Source organism: Ochotona princeps, chromosome 5 (genome assembly GCF_030435755.1).
Source record: "Ochotona princeps isolate mOchPri1 chromosome 5, mOchPri1.hap1, whole genome shotgun sequence".
NCBI classification, from domain to species: domain Eukaryota; kingdom Metazoa; phylum Chordata; class Mammalia; order Lagomorpha; family Ochotonidae; genus Ochotona; species Ochotona princeps.
Window position 1 is genome coordinate 104,148,755 of NC_080836.1, and position 13,245 is coordinate 104,161,999.

Genomic DNA, 13,245 nt, shown 5'->3' on the forward strand with positions numbered 1-13,245 from the left:
TGAAGCCAGGAGCCAGAAGCTACTTCTAAATCTCCCACATGGGCGCAGGGGGCCAATCACTTGGCCCATCCTTTGCTGTTTTTCCTGGGCCATTGGCAGGGAGCTGGATCAAAAGTGGAGCAGCTGGGACTAGAACCAGTACCATACAGCAGCCAGCATCACAGGCAGTGGTTTTACTTGCTGTGCCACAACACTGCTCCCCGTGGTTTCTTTTGATGCCTGAAGAAAGCAGCCATCCCTCAGACCTGTCCATCAGCAGCTCCTGGGTCTCCTAATGCAGTAGGATCTGGGTGAGAGTTGGAGCTGAGGGAACTGTGTGGGAACACGGCAACTGGAGAGCTGCAGCCTAGTGGGGGGCCTCACCTTCCTGCTGCAAGCGGCTGTGGTGAAGAAGAGAAGACAGGCTCCCTCCTGTGGTACCCTGGTGTTCAGATCTCACGTGTGGATCCTCCCGGGGCGATCCCAGGATGCCTGGAGTGGGCGTGACTTGATGTCCATTTCTCATCCACACAGAATCCTCCAGGACTAACACAGGAGCTAGACTTGGTATGGCTCTCGTGTGTATGTGTGTGTGTGTATGTGTGTATGTGTGTGTGTGCGTGTATGTTTCATGAAGCAGTGTTTGTGTGGGTGGGGGATTCTTTACCACTCACCCCTGGAGTTGTACACCAGGTGGAGAGCCATCGTCACAGCTTCTGTGACTACAGCTGGGGAAGTGGTGGCGGGAGAGGGTCCTGCCCACGCCTGCTGACCTGAAGGTGTCCGGCGCCTCCCTGGGGTGGGAGGGCAATGGGGTTTTAATGGTGCCTCTTAGAATGGCTGTAAGACTTGTTCTCCCACTTCCTACCCTCCTGCTCATGGAAACAGCCTCACCAGGCCCACCCTGGACCCTGCCCCCTGCTGCAGTAAGGGGTTCTTCCAGGCGAGGGACTTATGGAACAGAGAGAAGGGACTTGCCTGGATTGCTGTGAGAGGCAGAGCCGGTCTGGGTGGAAGGCTCAGGAGGCACGTCAGCTGAAGCAAACCCTTCCTGTGTGCAGCTGTTCTCTCACTGCACACTCCTTGAACACGTGCTGTGTGCCAGGCACAGGGCAGCACCCGGGACGCAGCACTGAGCCCACGACAGGTGCATCTGCCCTAGTGGGACTCTCCTCCAGCTAGAGGTGGGAACTTCCAAGGAGAAGAGGTGAGCACGGCCAGTTACCCTGGAGGGATGAGTCTCATAGTCCCTGGGACCTGGCCCAAAGACCTGTACCAATGAAAGTCACAGACTTGTGCGTGCCAAGTTCATGTGTCTAGTTGTCAAGCTATGTAACTCAGGCCATGCAGGAGGAAGCCCAGGACAGGTCTACTTGCTTGGCAAAGGGGCCTGGGCAGCAGGTGCAGCGAGATGTCGGTCCCCTGCTCAGAGTGATTGACGTGTGATGTGCAGGGCAACAATGGTCTCTCTCTCTCTCTCTCCCTCTCTCCTCTTGCTCTCGTTGTTTTTGTATGGGCCTCCTGGCACTACTCAGCGGTTTGGCAGATGGAAGCAACAGCACGGGAACTCTTGTTCCTAGGTCAGCCACCGGAGCTCAAATGTCAAGGTCAGATCTCAGCTCTGGTTCTGTGCTCCGGGACAAAGCCCTGAAGAGGCCTTGTCATTAAAGCAAACCGCCACGCGGTGTCGCTGTTGCTCTTCTTTTTGCTGGCTTGGGTGGACGTGGTTGGGTTTTGGCTAAGAATTCTGTGGACACAATGCTGTCTTAATCAACGCAGCTCACACTTGTTTGGGGGGTAAAATCAGACCTAATTCTCCTCCTGCTTTTGATTGTGGCTGGCTGTCCTAAAGCTGTGCTCTGCAGGGCCTGCCCGGAGACACTGGCCCGCTCATGTACAGCCCCTGCGCTCCGCAAGCCCAGCGAGGTTGCTGACTTACTCCGAGTTCCCTTGCGCAGGCTGCAGGGTTTATGGGGATGCGCTGAGTCCATTCTTGCCCTCGTGGGCCGAAGTTGTCCAACCGAGGCCCCTTGGAGACTCTGGTCCCGAGCCGTGTGAAGGAAACGCGTCTTAGTGTTTGCTCACCTTTCACATTCTTTGCATTTTGCAAGCTAGTTTCTCCCTGGCCAAGGTCCCTATAGACTCCAGAACTGTGTCAGAGGTCCTGCAGACCAGGCTTCCGGGTCACCTGGGCCACAGTGCCTCTGGGTCTGTTGCAGGTGGCAGGCAGGTACCCACTCTCACCTGGCTCCGAGACTGGGGCTCTGTGGGGGCGGAGGGCTGGTGGGGACAGGTGGGACCTAGGCTTGCTCCCTCATCTCAGTGTGCACTGAGGAGCCTTAGCCGTTGGTGGGCTGTCTTCAGGTTCCCCCAGGAGCCGGCAGGGTCAGTCTTTGCTCGGTGGAGTATGGTCCAGCTGGGAGCCTGGAGGCTGGAGAGTCTCACATTTCATTGGTTGCTGATTTCCTCCAGCCTTTGCGTTTTGTCCACTGGAGCTGAGCTTTGCTGTGAACAGGGAAGGGAAGGTCCTTGGGTGAGTGGCCAGTGGTGGTTTGTCTGGTGTCCCTTCCACCTTGTGAGTGTAGTGGGGTGAGCCTGCTTGGACACCGAACCGCGAGGCACAGTGTCTGGGAAGGTGCCGTGTCTCTCCCTAGGCCTTGGTCTAGGATTGTATGTAGCAGGTGGACCCAAGCTGGTGAGCTCCTTCAGTCCAGTGCTGAAGGGCCATGTTCCTTTGGGGACTGTTGAGCCACAGGTTTCCTGCCCTGTGGGAGCACTGTGGGAGCTTCCTATCTGGCGCTTCTGTGGTGTTCCACCCCATCGTTACTGCACTGCCTGCTGCACTCATATGATGTGTCTTCCCCAAGGAGCGCTGGGTTCCTTGGGAATCAGCCTTGCACCGGATCCCATGTCTGTGTGCCCTGAGAGTCCGGATGGTTGTACGGAATCTCGCGAGCTTGTGGTCAGTGTGCATTGTGAGAGGGCAAGTGGCCACCTGGCTCGCCTGGGATACTGTTTACATGCAGGCTTCCAGGACATCAGCCTGCTGTCCCCGTTGGGGTATTTTCCTGACACATTTTCTTCTGAGAAATCAGCAAGGAATGCTGGGAGCCGTTGTCCCCACCAATCCTTTCTGTGACAGCACCTGACTTCCGGGTGCCCTCTACCGCACCTGTATGTGGATTGTCCCAAATGGTTCCTCTCATCCGGATGCTTTGCTGTTCGTGCGAGTCTGTCTCCGCACACATCTCTAGAGTAACAACAGAATGTGTGTACCACCTGCTCAAATTGTGCAGTGCACACCTGGTACCACGGTATGTGGTGACTCCGAGGGTGCACATTGACCCACAGCTTCATCTGGCAGGATCACGGAGGATTGCAGACAACGTTCCAGTTTTCCTCAAGTGGGGAGTGGGTACATGGCAGTCCCTGCTGGGAACATCCCCATCCCCAAAGTGGGGAGATGTGACAGGCCGGGGAGGCAGTGGGCAGTGAGCCTGACGCCCCCATCTGTCGCTTTCAATGCTGCAGTGGTACATGAATGGTGTGAATTACTTCACTGACCTGTGGAACGTGATGGACACCTTGGGCCTGTTTTACTTCATAGCAGGAATCGTGTTCCGGTAAGTCAGCCTGGCCCTTTGTCCCATGCTTGGTAGGGTGGAGGAAAGTTCTTGGATGTTTAAAAACATGTTTATGTATTTGAAAGGAAGAAAGCCAGAGACAGGGAGCTGGCCAGCCAGTTAAATGGGATAGAGGAAGAGAGATGAGGAGAGACGCGAGCGAGCCAGCTCACCCCCTGGTTCACTCCCCACACGGGTTTCAATAGTTGGGGCTGGATCAAGTTGAAGGCTGGAACTGAGAAAGCATTCTGGGTCTCCCATGTGGGTGGCAGGAATCCAAGAACTCACTGCTGTTTTCTGGGGTGACTGTGTTAGCAGGGGCTGAACTAGGAGCTGCGCTGGTGCTGATCCGGGATGTACAGAGGCCAAGCAGCAGTTCAACCACTGTGTCAAATGAGGCCCCTCTGGCTGTTACACAAACACACACACACACACACGTGCACACACACACACACACGCACACACAGGCATACACACGCACACACACACACACACACGTGCACACAGACACACACACACACACAGAGGCATACACACGCACACACATGCACACAAACACACGCACACACACATTTAAAAGAGGGAAATGTGTGTGTGTGTGACGGGGAGAGAGAGATGGGGAGAAAACAGAATGTGTGTTTTGTCTGCTGGCTGACTCCCCAGACAGCTGTAAAAGCCAGGGCTGGAGCAGGATGAATCCAACAGCCCGGGGCTTCTTCCGGGTCTGCAGGTGGGCGCAGGGCTCAGGCACTTGGACCCTCTTCCGCTGCTTTCCCAGGTGCGTTAGCAGGGAGCTGCTCAGAAGTGGAGTTCAGCACTGGCCGTTCTTTGGCCATTTGAAACACAAGGGATGACTGTTTCTTTGTTTACATCATGGAGATCAGTGGCCTCTGCTTCTCAGAGATGGAGCTCAGTCTCCTTTTCCTGTCCTCCCAGTGGTCCTTCGAATTTGCTTTTTTTTTGTTCTTACAGACTTCAAGGAGAGATTGTTAGAAATTGAGGAGAGTGGAGGCTGATGGGAATGTTAACTATGGCACAGTTTTGTTCTGTGTGGGGTTGACCATCTTCTCAGATGCACTCGGTCATGCTTGTGGCTCCTGCCCTTCCAGTGCCAAACCTGGTGTCTGAGATCAGAACAGCCGATCCCATTGGACTGTCGAAAGGGAAAAAGAAGCTGTGTTTCACACGGTGGAGAGACTGGGGGAGCCGCACACTGTGACCCCACGGCTCATCCTGCGTTCTCCCAGAACTCGACAGTGAAAGTGCTGGTTGAACCAGAGGAATCAGTGGGATGTCACTTTGAGAGAAGCTTAACCCTGGCTGTTTACTCCTGCCAAGACCAAGACGGCACACAACGGGTGCTCACCCTACCATCGGAAGAGGGTAGCAGCCCCATGTTTTTAGGTGCCTCCTGTCTGTTTAGATTAGAGATCTCAGCACTAGAATGGCAGTTGTTGGGCGTGACTTCTAGATCTTTCCAATTAGAAAACACATGAGGCTTTCAGTGAGCACATTAGCAGGTGTCAGGCTAATTAAATGATGTGCCATGCATGAGGTAAGTAGAAGCTGGCAGGGTCAGTTCCCAAGTGCTTGGCGGTGTGGGTAGGGGCTGGCTTTGCTGTAGAAGACTTGGAATCAGGATGAGACAGTGGCTTCCAGGAGCTGCTTCCTGTGGTTTCCTTGCCTTCTATGTCTTGCTGTGGAGCCTCTGAGGCTGGGAGCGTGGGCGAGGCTGGGAGCGTGGACGAGGCTGGGAGCGTGGACATTGGGGTTGGCTGTGTAGCAGATTCCCTGGCCCGTTTTCACATGCTCAGGCTTCCAGCTCCCTTGACGTCTAGCTCCCCGTTGAAGACAAAACCTTGAGATGTTCTGTCTTTCCCACGCCCTGTACCTCTTCTCTCTCCAGCCTTCATCCTTCCAATAAAAGCTCCTTGTACTCCGGGCGCGTTATTTTCTGCCTGGATTATATCATCTTCACCTTGAGGTTGATCCACATCTTCACTGTGAGCAGAAACTTGGGCCCCAAGATTATCATGCTGCAGAGGATGGTGAGTCTAGAATCTTTGTCATGACTGTTTTCTTAGCTCTATCTCCTGTTCCCTTATGGGGTGTGGAGGGTGTCCAGTGTGTTCACAATCAGCATGAGTTGTTTTTTGATGAGTGTTTGATGGAAGAGGGCTGTGAGAGCCCAGGAGTGCCACTCGGGGCCTTGATAAACAACAGCCTCCTTCTTAGTCCACTCTGAGTCCCTGTGAGGCTCAGGGATCTGCCCAGAGCTCGAGCAAGGGGAAGGAGTCTATGTCCATTTTAAAGATGTGGACAGTTGGGTCCAAGGGTGCCAATAAATTTATCTTGGAGACAAAAAATAAGCAGTGAACTAGACCCAGAGAGATATTTGGGACTGAAATCCCACACCCCTGTGACGTCGGTACGGGGAGAGCACCAGGACAATTTTCATCTATGGGAACTAGTCACAGGGAGATGAATGATAACAGCCACTCAAGTTCCCGACCTGAAAGTCAGATGGGCATTTGGGTCAGCTCCTCGGGCTGCTGGGATTGGTGGAGGTTTCCACTCAAACCATATCTGAGGCATCCGGCCACCGTGAAGTCATGTGACGTGTGCAGAAAAAAAATCAAACCACTCGTTCTTGTCCAAAAAGGATGACTCCTATTTTTAAAAAGACCACTTGCGGAAAAACACAGGAGCTCGAAGATCTGGCGTGCCCCGAGCTGTGGCGTCTGAGGGCCCCTCCCTGACATGAGGCTCTTGGTGTTTCAGCTGGACTCTCAGAAAACTCTTGGGACCCCCACGGCTCTGAGAGCAGCAAGCAGAAGTGCATGAGTGGGTGTTAACTCCAAGAAATGGAGGCACAACACCCACGGCGATAGGTCTTTTAGATTGAAGCTGGTGCATGAGCCGCTCGGGTGATGTGGATTCACCAGGATTTTTCTGTGGTCAGCTGAGCAGGCCAGGCAGAGCGGACGGCCACCCCAGACCCCAGCACTGACCGTGTTTCCATTTTCTTCCCTGGCAGCTGATCGATGTGTTTTTCTTCCTGTTCCTCTTTGCGGTGTGGATGGTGGCCTTCGGTGTGGCCAGGCAAGGGATACTGCGGCAAAATGAGCAACGTTGGAGGTGGATTTTCCGCTCGGTCATCTATGAACCATACCTGGCCATGTTTGGCCAGGTGCCCAGTGACGTGGACGGTAATGCACACAGAGTTGGCAGGAGGCCATGGCTTTCTGACCCGCTGACATTCAGACCACAGAGCCGAACTCGAGACCCAACACCAGGCTCAGAGGGCATCTTTCAAAATCTTGTGCTTGCTCTTTAGAGAGATTTTATTTTTAAAACAAGAATGATTTTATTTATACAAAGGCAGAGTTATGGGGAGAGAGATCTTCCTTCTGCTGGTTCGCTCTCTAAATGATGGCAAGAACTAGGCTGAAGCCAGAAACTTCCTCTGGGTCTCCCACATGGGTGCAGTGGCCCAGGCTTTCCCAGGTGCATTAGCAGGAAGATGGATGGGAAGTGAAGCAGCCAGCACTTGAAGTGGCACTCGCAGGGAACACTGGAAGCTCAGGCAGTGGCTTACCCCTCTAGGCCACAACGTTTGTCTGACATTTTCATTGTTAAGCCTTTTGAAAACCTTGTTTTCGACTGTACCATGGAGGCTATGAGACTCCTTAGTTCAGAAATGAGCCTGTAAGCTGGTCTCACCTACATAACCGAGTGACCAGGCAACCACTTAGCTTGAAAAGGGCAATGTGGAAACGTTCATGTGGACTTAAACCTCACAGCATTAGCCCTGCACCAGCTGGTGTTTGGAGCAAGGCTGACGGTGGTCTGGCTGCCTTTCAGCTGCCCACTCCTGGCATATGTAGGGGGACATTTCAGATGAACAGCACGAAGCACTGCCTGCTGCCAATAGTGGTCTCGGCTGTGATCTCTCCTGCCGCTGCAGATGCTCCCCAGGGCTTCCTGGAGCCTCAGTGCCTGCCTTCTGTCCCCCGTTGTTTTCCCTGCTACCCTGTGGCTCTGTGGACTCTCTGTTGCTCCTTTGGCTGCAGAACGCCTCTTCTGTGAGCTTAGAAACAGCTCCACATCCATGTGCTCCTGGGCAGGCACCCTGTCGGTGTTTCCCATCTGCACGCGGGGCCTGCCTTGCACCACAAGCAGACGTGGTACATTCCCACGTGTGGCTTTCATCCCCTGTGAAGGTCTAGGGGGCAGAAGTCCTGGGTGGCCACTAATGGGCTGTGTGCCCCCGGGAATTGAGACCACCTTTCTGTCCCTTTGCTCTGTGATGGGTCAACCCCACATGGCCCCAACTCCATGTCAGGACTAGAGGGATGCGAAAGGCCAGCTGTTGGGGCCCACTGCATTCTCCGAGTGTTCACATGCTCTTGTTGCAAGGTGCGTCCGCTGCCCTCCTGACCTGGACCCACTCCAGGGCCTCCACATGTAAGGTACCTTCCCTATGCATGCATTGGGCCTCCACATGTTTCCAGACACCTGCTCTCACCCCATGCCATGGTCCAAATCTTCAGCTAGTGTTGCTGACTGCAGTTCATAAATGTCTTTGAAATTTAGCTGCCTGTCTCCAGTTTCCCTCTCCCTGTCCCCCGCCCCAACCCCCGTTCCTCCCTGCCTGCTTAGCCATCAGCTGTGACCTCCTGGAGGTCCCTCTGCTCCTTCTGTACTCTGTAGCCACACGCTATGCTTGTTCTCTGCCAAAAGTGGTCTGATGGCTTCCTGATGCTCTCAGTATAAATGACATGTCTTTTTCTGCCATTTCCATGGGTGTTTCCAAGCCCTGTCCCTGCCGCAGGGTCTTTGCTTGTGCCATGCGTCTCTGTTGGGATGCCGAGCCAGTTGATGCACCTTGTGCATGTGTGCGTGTTAGGTCTTGTCACGGGCAAGACTCTGAACTTGTGTGGCTGATCGTCAGTCTGGTCACGGGACTGGGTGCTCTCTAAGGGGGCAGAACATGCCCACTTGGCCCTTCCTTTCCTCTTGAGCTTACACGGGAGCTCAGTAGATCCCTTCTGGGGGCACAGGCAGGTGGGTGTGAGGATCTCAACCTGGTGTGGACAGAGTGCTACAGGACCTGGCTCCGATATTTCACACAACCTCTCGCTTCCACGCCCTCAGGCACCACGTATGACTTTGCACACTGCACCTTCACCGGAAACGAGTCGAAGCCGCTGTGCGTGGAGCTGGACGAACACAACCTGCCACGCTTCCCAGAGTGGATCACCATCCCCCTAGTATGCATCTACATGCTCTCCACCAACATCCTGCTGGTCAACCTGCTGGTCGCCATGTTCGGGTGCGTGCTCCTCATGCGTCCACGGGGCAAGGGGGGGCACTGTGGGCATGGCAGCCAGCTTGAGTCTTTAGTCAACTAGAGGAGTCTGTGTTAAAGAAAACTGCACGTGTTTCTCTAAGCTGTGCCTTCTGCCCCAGCAAACCCACGCTCTGTATTTAACTTCCTCCACTCACCCACCTTCCCAGAGGGCCCTGATGGCGCCTCAAGTGCATTCAGTGTCCAAGCTTCCTTACTTGTATCAGGACTTGGGGATGAAAGGGGTCAGACTTCAGCTCACTGCCACTTGAAAAGGTTCCGTTCCAGGGAAAACAGCATGATTGGAGCCGGATGTGGAGTGCCCATTTGGGTTTGTGGCTAAGGAGGTGCAGGGCGGCGGGCCTAGGGGACTCCAGGTACTTTCATTTGCTTTGGAAATTCTCCATCACGTATTAGAAGATAAATACATTTTTAATTTTCTCTTCAGCTTTCTTGAGGAGAGTCTGAAGAGACCCTCCTGGTAGTCCGTGGGAGACCATATCTGTAAAGGGGAATTCATTCGAGTCCATGAATGCTGGCCCAGACGATTCTCCCCCCCGGAAAAAAAAAAAACTCTTAAAATTTTAAGAAATTATTTGCTAAATCTTAGGGTGGGCGAGATTCCTTTATTCAAAACCAGCACCCAGAAGCTATGAATGACAAGATAAATGCATTAGATTGCATAAAAATCATTTTCAAGGAAAAGATATTGCAAGTGAAGTTGAGTGATAATGGGAGACTGGGATGTTGGAAAAGCATGTGATGAACAGATATTTCATTCCTAACATGGAGTCCATGCAGTTTGCAAGAGAAAGACACCCTCTTACAAAAATTGCCAGAGACAATGAGCAAGCAATGCCATGCGGGCAAACTCCGTGGCTGACCGCTAGAGTGAAAGAAGCGGCTAGGGAAATGGGGATTCAAACAACCACGACACGCTGGATGGGCCTGTCAGACAGCCAGAGGTGCTGGGAGCATTTATCCTCCAGAGTCCAAGAAGCACAGAACGAGGCCACCTGTGTGGGCATGTGCCTCTGGGGATGTCACACGGCCAAGGGGCTGAAAGTGGGTGACCATCTGGTCTCCACGTCCTAGACCTGCCCTTTGCTGAAGCACCTGCTCGTGTGTGCTCAGTGAGGAACCTGAAATGTCACTGCGCTGTTTAAAAGTCTAAAAGGGCTGTAACATTTCCCCGTAGCTTTCTGGGTAAATTTCAGACTGCTCAGCTTCCCCACGAGGCTGCCCCAATCCTGGTCACTCCTCTCTTGCCTTTTCCCCTGTAAGCGCCCCTCCGCGGGGTGATCTGCCGCTCAGTCTGGATTATCTGTCCCACCCCTACACTGCCCCCAGGCATTCTCACAAGTTGTTCCTGCTGGCCCTGTAAGGGGTTCACCATCCTCCTGCCTTCCCCACCTTAGGTAGAGAGACCCCTCGGGCTCCCCTTCCTTCTCCTCTTGCTCCTTTGCTCCGTGCAGTGAAGTCTGGGGGATGAATGTGACACCTGTCGTCTCAGCCCCTGGGGTTTCCAGGACAGCAGAGCCCAGAATTCCTCCCTGTGTTTCGTCCTTGACAATGAGCTTGGTGATCCTCTGAGAAGTATCAAGGGCGAGTGGGAACAGACGGCATCTCTGCTGGGTGCCATTTGTCTCAGGTTGTCTTCAGGAGGGAATGTGCGACCCTGCCCTTCACCAGCCAGAGCTGCTGCCCAGGGGCCCCATGGCCTGACTCTGTATCATGGTGTGTGAATGCCATCTGGAGGTCATGAGGGCCTAGATTGTGAGCTGGCAGAAAGATGACAGGGCACGAGTGGTTACGAATCTAGAGCAAGGCAGGGAGGAAGACTAGAGAGAAAACGAGGTGCTCTGTGGTCGTGTTTTATGGGGATGCCACGTTCACCTCGATTGTGTATAGTTCTCCCCAAACCCAGTCACTGACGCGAGCACCACATGCACTGTGGGGTCTCTTGCTCCAAGCGATGCCTCATTGTGACAATCTGAGGGGCTTCCCTGCCCTTAGAGAGACTGCTGGACTAATCCTGCTGAAACTAGAGGCGTTTTCTTGTGAGTCCCTGGCTGTGAATTTAGGAGCTGCAGGAGGTGGCCCCAGGGTGCTCGTTGGGCCCTGTCATCAGAACCCTGCTCCTAAAGTTGGCTAACATTGTTGGGTGTCTTCTGTGAGTTGACCTCCCGTCCGACACCACTTCAAAATACTCTGAAAGCCTAACCTTGCACAATGGCAGACTTATTAGAAGGTAAAGTCTCTGTGGGTTAGCCCTGGAGCTAGCTAGGTGGTTGCTCAACAGTGGAAGGAAGTGGAGAAATGTCTGGATTATTCTACATTCAGGCTGTGTTCTAGGCACAAGGGGAATTTAAAGTCACTCAGCCGCTCCAGTATGTTAGCAGGAGCTTACAGCTGCTACATCCCATGTAGTTCTTGTGCTTTGCTTATTTATTTTTTTAACTTGCTTATTTGAGAAAGAGAGAGAGACTTAATCTGTTCCCCAAATGTGTACAACAGTGACAACTTGGCTGGGGGCTGAAGCCAGCAGCTACTTACTCAATCCAGGTCTCCTACATAGGTTCCAGGAACACACATCACTCAGCCCTTTGCAGCTGCCTCCAGGTTCTGCGTTTGCAGGGAGCTGGAGTCAGAAGGCCAGAGTTGAAGCTGGGAATCGAACCCAGCAGTTCAGCATGGTGTGTGGACATCTGATCTAGTGTTCTAATACTGGGCTAAATCCCTGCTCCTTCTTCCTCAGTCCTGACAAGGAGTCACCAAGTCTTGATCTAGAATAATTCCCAAGAGGAAAACTTCTTGTTTTTCCTTTGATTTGAGGAATAATGCAAGTTTGTTTCGAATATGTGGAAGAGGAGAAAGAGGAAAGGTCTCCCAGAATGAACTCAAGGCTAATGAAGTGGGGTGACGGGGCAAGAACAGAGAGCACCAATAATCGTGCCATCCACTGGCTAATGTCTGCTGATGCTCCCACATCTGGTCGTTTGGGGCGGTGCAGCCCTATCATCATTGTACACATAAAGAGTCATGGGCGGGGCGGTGATGTCCCTGTTGTTAAGAGAGAAGATGAGAGCTAAACATGTTCATGTAACATAATGAAAGTAGTCAGACATGCTAGACAGTTGGGTGTGAAAGTGCTGAGGGCATCGTGACCCTGGAGCCTGTGCTGTGGGGAGGAGAGGTCAGTGTGGAGAGGAATTTGGGAGAAATGGTAGGTAGGGGCTGGGAGATGGAGGGTGGTGAGGGTATTTTGTGAAGAGGAAGGGCCATTGACCTTGCTGTGTTCCTAGCAATGCACTCTATGGAGTCACTTCCAGAGTCAGCTAGGGGCAGTTACTGTTTGTCTCTTATGAGGGGCCACTGTTGGCTTCCCACTGGTTCTTAGATGGTGCAGAATGAGAGGGGAGTTGGGGTGTACTGAATGTTTTACGCTGGAAGCATACAAAAGTCGGGGTCACCAGCAGGGCTGGCGAGATAGTGCTGTGAGCAAAGTGTGGGGAGCCTAGTGAAAGAGTATGGAATCCATCCAGAGCTTGCAAGCCGATCTGCCCGATGGGAATGTAGCTGGTGGGTAGCTATTTTCAAATTTGGCCATTGTTTCAGTCTATACTTTCTGCATGAAGTTGTGGTTTTTTTCCTGCACACTGTATCCTGTTCTGTTTTCATCAGTCATCTTTCTACCTTTTTTTTTTTTTTACTACCAAATGGCTTTAATTACTGCATCTTTTTTTTTTCAAAATCATTTTTACATCTGTGGTACAAGTTCCCCTTCATTATTCTTACTCAGAACTTTCCTAGCTTCTCTTGTATATTTAATCACATGGGAGCCTAAGGCTCCTTTCATTCGCAAAATAATCCTTGTGGATTTCATGGAGATAAAGAAGCACTCGGGGCAAGGCTGACATCCTATCATCCAGTCACATGATAGGATCCTTGCTTTCTCCAGCGTTGATGGTTTCTCCTGAAGTCATACCGTTTTTGGTGAGTCTGGCTGATTGCTTGCTGATAGTTGCTAGTCATTTGTCTTTGCAAGAGAGATTTTTTTCCTTCTCTGTTTTCCCCAGTGGCTGCATTCTGATATGTAGGAAGGCTGTTAGAGTTTCGCATGTCTACCGTGGAGCCAGTCTCCTTCCTGAATTCACCACCTACCTTTACCATTTATCACGCATGGAAGGCTTTCTCCTTTTCCTTATGTATTAAGCTCCTTTTTCCTCTCTTCCCCTTCTCTAATCAGAAAAGGATGCTGAACGTTGCCAGAAGGCTTGCTAGCAACTGTTA

General features: G+C 52.5%; 1 protein-coding gene across 3 annotated transcripts in view; it reads left to right on the forward strand.

The window, feature by feature from the left end:
• The window catches only part of TRPM8 (transient receptor potential cation channel subfamily M member 8), a 131,828-nt gene that overhangs the window by 96,025 nt on the left and 22,558 nt on the right, over window positions 1-13,245 (forward strand). For 2 of the 3 annotated variants that reach the window (XM_058665154.1, XM_058665157.1), the window contains 4 exons: window positions 3,511-3,602; window positions 5,509-5,650; window positions 6,640-6,811; window positions 8,760-8,937. In XM_058665154.1, the coding sequence (XP_058521137.1) occupies window positions 3,511-3,602; window positions 5,509-5,650; window positions 6,640-6,811; window positions 8,760-8,937 (584 nt within the window). Of the gene's footprint in view, window positions 1-1,063; window positions 1,187-3,510; window positions 3,603-5,508; window positions 5,651-6,639; window positions 6,812-8,759; window positions 8,938-13,245 lie in introns of those variants that run through there. The other variant, XM_058665156.1, reaches the window with a different exon arrangement.